General features: G+C 45.2%; 1 protein-coding gene across 34 annotated transcripts in view; it reads left to right on the forward strand.

The window, feature by feature from the left end:
• Dlgap1 (DLG associated protein 1) overlaps nucleotides 1–9067 on the forward strand; it is an 870386-nt gene that overhangs the window by 761747 nt on the left and 99572 nt on the right. For 15 of the 34 annotated variants that reach the window (XM_087567550.1, XM_087567549.1, XM_087567554.1 and 12 more), the window contains 1 exon segment: nucleotides 6008–6037. The exons of the other annotated variants lie outside the window; for them this stretch is intronic. In XM_087567550.1, the coding sequence (XP_087423676.1) occupies nucleotides 6008–6037 (30 nt within the window). 34 annotated transcript variants of the gene reach the window in all.

Consider the following 9067-nt stretch of genomic DNA (forward strand, 5'->3'; position numbering starts at 1 on the left):
GGCAGCTTCTTCCCTAGCACTTCTGAAAGCCTGAGATTGATTCCCCACACCCCCACAATACAAGTAAAACCATACATTTGTTAGGTCTATTTCCCCATCTACTATAGGGATATATGACCGCAATCCTTCCCACCACATAAAGGGATCAATGTCTCTCTGGTGATGGTTTCTTCCCCCACCCGCCTACCCTCATCAACAGAAGTCGTACAGCCTCTGCCCTCAGGCTCTCATGAAGACTTTGCCTCCACTCTCACTCATCAGTCTTCAGGGGGCCTCTCCATCAGAGCATGCTCAGGGCTCCTAACCCCTGAGACAGGAAGAGGACACTATCAGCCACGTGAAGCTGTGAAGCCAGTCACAGTGCAGGCAGGAGTGTCCCTTCTCTCTCTTCTGATATTCAGAGGAGTCAGAACTTTGAGCAGCTTCAGGAGCCGGGAGAACCTCCACCTCTGTGTGGAACGAGTGAGGAAGAATGTATACAGAATGTCTTTCATTCTGCTGGAGGTGACATCCTGAAAGGCTCTGCAGCGTACATTAAGACTTACTTTGTCTTTATCTTAAAAATAATGAACCACCTTTGAAGAAGTCTGAGGAGGGGACGACCTTCTAGGGCCACGTGCAGTACAACAGTTAATGAGAAGCAGGGTATTAAAACCTGAATGGCCTCAGCCAGGCATGGTGACACACACCTGTGACCCCAGCCCTCAGGAGACCCCAGCTGCTCTTCATGAGGCCTTCTTTTTCTCTGCCTACACCTTATCACATGAACACTGCTATAGTTAGGAACAGGGTGATGATACCGAGAACTACAGAATTGAGATACTTGGACGTAAAACTAACTCACTAATACTTCTCACCTAATTGGGGCACAATCATGCTCTAGTCAGTCAATCAGACTTCTTTGAGATCTTGTTACTGTTACAGCAGGAAGTACCTTATATCTATTAAAACATACATGTGTGTATGTATATGTACATATATATACACATATACATATATGTACAATGTTCTCTCCATTCCTCGAGTCTCCCCAACAACTTTCTCCCCACCCAAAGACCAGTCTTTGAGTAGAAATAGGCAGACAGTGGCCAATGCAGTTCAATACGATTCACAATTAAATAATACACTGGAAATACACTTTCTGGAACTGAGAATCTCCTTAATTCAGAACCTTGGCCTTAGCAAAGATCATTTAGTCAGTTCATTCAGTAAGTATTTACTAGGCAGGCACAGTGGTACATGCTTGTAATCCCAGCTCTTAGGAAACAGAGTCAGAAAGACTACAAGTTAAAGGGCATCCTCAGCTATACATTGAGTTCATGGCTAGGCTGGGTCACATGAGTTTCTGTCTCAAAAAAAAATTTTTTTAAAGGTATTTTCTGGGTGCTCATTTTATGGGAGGAATTCTACTGGGCAAGAGGTTCCAGAAACAAACAAGACAGACAGATCTCACTGTACTGGGCCCTGCTAAAGAAGATAGGTGAACCAGGGACCACATGAGAACATTTCAGATAAAGAACTGTACTAAGAGGGTGGTTTGTGGGTTCTCTGAGTGCAGTCATCAGGAGGACTCCAAGGAAGGGGCTTTGGAGCAGACTCTGAATGAAGAGAGAGAGATACAGGAAGATTCCACAGCTCCGGTGGAACAGCAATTAGGCTAGCTTGGGAAAGAAAGAAGCATTGACTAGCATAGAGAGCACCGAGAATAAGTGTATGTGCAGAAAGGTAGGGGTGTGTCAGAGCCTTAGTGCTAAGGCTGGACACTGGCTCTGTATTTCATAAGCGGTAAGATGCTCTTGCAGGATCCTGGTAAGCTCTAGCCCCTCACACTTGTGCATGATTTAACTTGATCCTTTCTCCTATGACTTCTTTTAGAAGCGTTGAAATCAACCACTGGGGATGGGGTTGTAGATCAGTCATAGAGCATGGACTTAGCATAAGGAAGCTCCTGGGCTTCATCTTCAGCACCAAAAAGTGGGCAGAGAGAGCAGGGGCATTCCATGAATCAGTGAAGAAGTAAAAGGTGGCATGGGTCTGTCATCTTAATTGTGCTAGAAACTGAGGCAGGAGCATTATAGGTTCAAGACATGCATGAGCTACACAGTGAATTCAAGGCCAATCCAGTCATCTTATAAAGCTGTCTCAACAACCAAAGTAAAAAGAGAGCTGAGGTCCTGGCACCATGGACAAATGTTGCCTCATACACATGACATCTAAACAGTTTGGCTGCTAGTCCTGCATGCAAGCAAACAACTAAGGCAAGGCATACAGGAAGGAAGTGATGCTTTTGGAATTGGTCAACTGAGGAAGGAAGCAGGCATAGCTGGCTGCTGGCTCCCACCCTCAGGACAGTGATGAGATGTGCTACACCATCTGGTCAGGAGTTTGTCTTGTTGAGACACCCAGTTCAGGAAAAAAGTAGGCTTCTCTTTTTTTCATCTTTTTGTTTTTGTTTTTAGTTTTCAAAACTTCCCACAACTTGTGAAGAACTCAGTGGGGAGTGGCAGGGTCCATTCTGTGTATCCGCATGTGCGTACGTGCTGTGGCTTACCTGAATTCCAGGCAATGTCAACGTTGACTGCTCACAAAGTCATGTCGAGCTTGTATCCTGCAGGTCATCGACACTGTGTGCTTTAAAACATCAACACCAATCACATAAATGTTTAGAATATGCATATTTTAAGATGAGAGACCTTTTCTGTCATTCTATAAATGTACTGTCTTAGTCAGGGTTTGTATTTCTGCACAAACATCATAACCAAGAAGCAAGTTGGGGAGGAAAGGGTTTATTCAGCTCACACTTTCCACATTGCTGTTCATCACCAAAGGAAGTCAGGACTGGAACTCAAGCAGGTCAGGAAGCAGGAGCTGATGCAGAGGCCATGGAGGGATGTTTCTTACTGGCTTGCTTCCCCTGGCTTGCTCAGCTTGCTTTTTTATAGAACCCAGGACCGCCAGACCAGGGACAGCACCACCCACAATGGGCTGGGCCTTGATCACTAGTTGAGAAAATGCCTTACAGCTGGGTCTCATGGAGGCATTTCCTCAAGGGAGGCTCCTTTCTCTGTGATAACTGCAGCTTGTGTCAAGCTGGCACACAGAACCAGCCAGTACACATATATGTGTTAATATTAGCCATAGATTGAGCTTAGATTTTTCACTATAATATAGTTACTTTACAATATAAAGATCTACATTAACATAGAGAAAACCCTAATTTCTTGTTTCAAAAAAATAAACATCCATTTGAAGCTAATGACTCGTTAATGATTCCATGAAAAAAAAGTGTGCATGAATCAGACGATTGTTTCTTAAAAAGTTTTTTTCTTTCACTCAGTAAGCGCCTTATCGGGCTCCCCTCCAAGGCCACTCCAGGGCTAGGATTTGTCTAGGTGTTCTTCCAGAGACTGTCTCTGCACACAGCGAATGTGCATTGTTTTAATGAGTGACATTTGCTGACACCACAGTTACACACGAAAAGGAGTATGGCCAAGGAGTGAGCAAGATGACGCAGTGGGTAAAGATACTTACAGCACAGTCCTGGTGACCTGCGATTGATTCCAGGAGAGAACGGAATTCACAGTGTTGTCCTCTGACCTATGCATACACTCTGACACACACACACACACTCGCTCACACGCACATCGTGTGTCCACCCAAGAATAATAATTTTAGAATTTGTAATGGGTATCACTGGGAACGGGGGAGCTAATTTTTAACCTAAGTAAAATCCCCACTGCTGGAACCCGGCAGATGATTAATTAATGACTAGTGCTCAGACCTGACCTCACCTCGTGGTTTATTAACTAACATTTAAGGGGCAAACCCACTTAGTTTTCCCTCTTAATGGATGTCCGTGCATGTTGCTTCCATGCAATAGATGTAAAGGTATCTCCTGCATCTGATAGTTTTGAGAGACCCTGAGATGCTGACGGGCCGTCATGAATGCTCACTTGCTCATACCTGGCTTGTTTGGTTACGTTAAAGCTGCCTCATTGAGTATAAGCAAGTTTTCTTTTCTGAACCTCAGTGGACAACCAATTATGACAGTAGAGCCCAAAGCCTGGCTCCTTGCAGCTTGCAGAAGCCAGCTCTCCAGTTCTTGCCTTTCCAGGAAGCTGTGAGCCCACTGTTACCATTTAAATTACATAAACTCACAGTTAAATAAGTTACATTAAAAACAACTGTAGGCGGGGCTGGAGAGATGGCTCGGTGGTTAAGAGCACCGGTTGCTCTCCCAGGGGTCCACATGGTGGCTCAGAGCCATCTATAATGGTAGGTGATATCCTCTTCTGTCATACAGGCATACACGCAAATATACTCATGTACATAAAATAAATAAATTTTTAAAAAAGATAAAAGGACCGGTGTGATAGTTCAAAGACAGACAATATACACTATGTTTGAGTGATATTTAGGGTCTCGTTCACCCCACTCAAGCCCTTGACCACTTGCTTACCTATGCCTCTCAGCCTGACAGTGTGTTCTATTCAATGCCCAGCGTTGCTGGAACAATGGTCACAGATTTACTGAAATCCTAAAGTTCCTAACCACAACCCATTGCCTCCCATGCCTGGAGCTCTATCTACAGCTCTGTGCTGTGGCTACTGAGTGCTTCTGCCCAGCCGCTCATCCGGTGGGGCTCCTCATGATCCAAGTGTTTGCAGTTATTAAAACTGAACAAGGTTTTAACCTAATAAAAGCAATTTATATATAAGAAATGGGTTACTACTATAAATGGTATAACAACAGTAGTCTGTGAAAGAAAGGTTAGTGTATAAATCAATGTATGATTTGGAAGGGGGCGGGCAGTGTGGTTTGAACTGCTTGCTGCTAAGCTAAGACATTCATTAAAAACATGGTTGCTACATAGAAGCTGCCTGAGGATCAATGAGCCTTCTTCGTCATTGGTAGATCACACGCTACACACCATTCGCGTCAGCGACCTTAGCAATGAGCACACGTGTACATACAGGCACGTCTTGAAAGCAGTGTGTGATCTGGCTGTTCCCAGTGGAGGTTTGGCGGTATTGAAAAGATTTTGCTTCCATTAAAAATTAGAAACCTTCCCGTTTTAAAAGAGAAATAGGCGCCTCTTTAACCACTGTGGCACCAAGTAAGAGATCACAGTTGCGGCACAGAAATTAAGAGAGTATGGGCTGTCATGATGGCCTGGTGAGCAAAAGCACTTGCCAGGGACCTAACTTCAGATCCCTAGAACCCAGAGAAGGCTTATTCCATAGCACACATTGTAATCCCAAGGCTCCAGGCAAGAGGAGAGGCAGAGAGTCGAGAACATCCCAGAAGGCTCGAGCCCACTGGCCTGGCACAGCACAGAACAAGGTGTCATCTACAGCTTAGGTAGAAGGAGACAGCACATGTGGCTCTCCCCTGACCAAAAGGGCAAACCTGTATCCACACACATGACCTAACACACACATATGTCATATATGCAGAGGTGTTAGAAATTAGAGAATGTTAACTGTTCATAGCTATGGCTTACAAAAAAAAAAAAAGAAACGTTTTAAATCAAACTTGAGGACCAGGTCTAATTTACTTTATCTTACCATTTGTGCCGTACTATGTAAGGGAAAACAAACATCAGTCCAGTCATGGGTATTATCTATTTTTTCCATGACTTGACACACCCAGGTAGCCCACCTGCAAAGACAAACGTTAAACCTAAGACTGAGCAAACGGCCAGCTCAGAGGAGGGTGCTAAGGGTGCTTGGTTTTCAACCACCTATTACACATTTCAACACAAACTCTGCCCCAACCTGTGTAAAATGATCCCCTGGACGAGTTTAAAAAAAAAAAAAAAAAAACACAGAAGTGCTGATGGCTGCTGTCTTTCATTTTTGAAATTGTTTAATTTCTCAAAATGCCAACAACAACAACAAAATTATCCAGACCTGAAATGTATGTGTGTTATGTGAAAACTGGAAGAAGAAAAGGAAAAGTTGACGTGGGTCCATTATATAACTCCCATCTTCTGTTTTTATTCAAGGTGTCATAAAACTGAGTTCTGCCGTTGAAGGTACGTTTTGTTTTACAACCACAAAATCGATACTGTTTTTGCTTCAAGGCCGCACAGCGTGGCCCATAGCTAGCAAGCTTCTGTGGCCGTGGTGTTTGACGCCATGTTCCGGTTGCCGGCTGCCGCCATTTTGTCTGTCTTTCTCCTCGTTTTGGTCGTGTTATACCACAAGTCTCTCAGCCTCCACCGCGACCCCAGCGGTCCTGTGAGGACAGCGTCGTGGGGAGCGCGTGTCTGTCTGTATTTCTTTGTGTGACTGCCTCAGATCCTGAGCTCCTGGAGAGCCTCCGGCTCCAGAGCCCGTGTGGATGTGAAGGCCTGGGGGGAGCCTGTGGCCCTGACACTTTCAGCAAGACCTTCCCAGCTGAGTCTTGCTCCTTTGTGGCCCACACAGTGAACCTGTTTCCCCGGGAAGCATGTGGGCATGCAGAATCCTTTAGGCTCCCAGGCTGTTAAGAATACTTGCCAATCGAATAGCAAGCTCTTGGGTGCTCTGTCTGCCACAACATGCTATGGGGAAGGCCTAGCATGGTGGTGCATGCCTGTAACAGCGTGGGAAGTGCAGACGAAAAGGAGCATAGGAAATCTGAAACTGTCTGCATGAGACTTTGTCTCAAAAAAAAAAAAAAAAAAAAAAAAAGAATGCCGTGGGGGGGCCAACTTTGTATTGTCTAGCTAATGAGTAACAAATTCCCTCTGTTGCATAAGGCCCTGAGCCCCCTTCTCTGGCACCAAAACAAAACAATTAATAGATAAAACAAAGAAAATACAAAATCAATGACACCCCAGCACCTTTTGCTGAGGAAAGCCCAGGAATGCTACAAGTAGCTCATCACTATCCTGTAACCCCAGCACTCAGAAGGCTGAGGCAGGAGAATGATGAGTTTGAGGCCAGCCTGGGCTACGTACCAAGTTCCTGGTCAGCCCAAATTCGAGAGCGAGGCCTTAAGACCCTGAAAACCAACAATAACAAAACATCTCTCGTTATCTGAAGTGATGGTGATTAATTGATATTTTTAAAAATGATGCTCTTCCCCTCTTCGGGTCTTTATAGTTCACACATACAGTATGTGACACTTCCTTTTGTGGGTCTTGTGTTTGTTTTGGGGTGTTTCCTGTTCGTTGGGAGTGTGCCAGTCATGCCCAAAGCTGTCTTCATCCTTCCAAGGGAGGCTGATTAGAGGGAGTGGTGGGTTTCTGGTGGGTTTTACAGCTTACAGGGATAAAGAGGGAAAGCAGGGAAGGGAGCTGGGGAGGGCCTTGAAAGAGAGAGGCAGGCTTGAGTCAAGGAATTCGGAGGGACAGAACCTGAAAGTTAGAAGACTTGAAAGGAACTTAAGAACTCATTCCTGAGACCAAGAAATCCAGGTAGAAGACTTAGTCCCCTTTATGGGTGTAGCGCCCACTACTGACTCCAAACCAAATCCCAAAAATGGTGAGGCAGTGTTCTGACATTGACGGCGTAAAGAATGCTGTTATACTAAAGAAAGAAAACACAGAGGACTGAGATGTAACTTGGTGACAGGGTGCGTGCTTAGTATGTACAGGGTCCTACACGCACAGGCACACAAGCACACACACAGGCACACTCATACATGTACACATACACACACACACATATGGATATACTTACGCACACACAGAGAGACACACACTCACACACAGGTTCACATGCACACACACTCATACATGCACACATGCATGCACACACACAGACACACTCACACAGTATACCATAAAAACAAATGAACCAGGGCTAGAGAGATGTCTCAGCAGTTAGGAGCACTGACTGCTCTTCCTAGAGGTCCTGAGTTCAATTCCCAGCAACCACGTGGTAGCTCACAACCATTTGCAATGGTATCCCTCTTCTAGTGTGTCTGAAGAGAGCACTAAGATACATAAAATAAATATGTCTTTCTAAATAAATGAACAGGAAATGGGTTCAGGTAATAAGCTGAGAGAGAGAGAGAGAGAGAGAGAGAGAGAGAGAGAGAGAGACTAGCAAAATTAATCATGTCAAAGCCCAACGGAGAGCGCATGTCTCAGGCTTCTACATAGTCACATCAGAGGAGAATTTTATAGAAAGCCTCTCCAATCTGTTTCATGCCCATCAAAGCACAAGAATCGGAGCTGGGAGATGGCTTGTGGAATAAGAGTGCTTGCTCTGTAACCATGAACCTCCAGCACCCACATAAAAAGCTGGACACAGCTACACATGCCTCTAGCCCCAGCACTGGGGATTGAAAGGTTGGGGAACAGGTCAAAACGCTCAGTGGTCTAGACAGAACTGCGAGCTCTCCTTTCAGCAAGAGACCCTGACTTGAAGCGGTAGACAGGGACAACAGAGGAAGACACCAACATCATGTTATACACACACACACACACACACACACACACACAGTGTGCATATCCGAACACTTGTCACACACATATACCACATGAAGAGACACACATTTAAAAAGGATAATTTTTCAGAAGACAGTGGCAATTTGGGCTTGGAGTTTCAGGTAACTTTGCCCAATAACAGATGAGAGTTAGCCATTTTAAGCCGCTGTAGCATTATGAGAGAATTGGAAACTTGATCTTTATATCACCTGTTTGACCTAAGCACAATAGTCCACTCACAACAAAAGAACTAGTGGTTTTGAGTGAATGGCACGCTCTTTCTCAGCTCCTCCAACAGTTACAGTCAGAGAAAGAGGAAAATGGGGGGGGGGGGGGGGCAGGCAGAACGGATGTCCAGAGCATGTCTGGCAGCCTTTGCCTGCCTCCTAGAGCCCCTGGGGTCACAGGAAGTTCTCATAAAGGTGTAAGGCTCTAGAGGTCAGGCTTCCACTGCTGCTTGAGTGTCTTATTGGCTGAGAGCTGTAAAAGCTTGCAGGCTCAGAAGCATGCTGTGTCGTAGCTGTGTTCAAATACATGTCCGGGGGAAGTTTGGGGCAGGGGCGTGTGTCTGATGCATGCATCTCAGCGCATCTAGAATGTGAGGCTCTTATGAGCATGCTCAGTGGAATGTGTGTCAGATTACAA

Source organism: Rattus norvegicus, chromosome 9, assembly GCF_021556685.1.
Source record: "Rattus norvegicus strain SHRSP/BbbUtx chromosome 9, alternate assembly SHRSP_T2T, whole genome shotgun sequence".
In the NCBI taxonomy this organism is placed as follows: domain Eukaryota; kingdom Metazoa; phylum Chordata; class Mammalia; order Rodentia; family Muridae; genus Rattus; species Rattus norvegicus.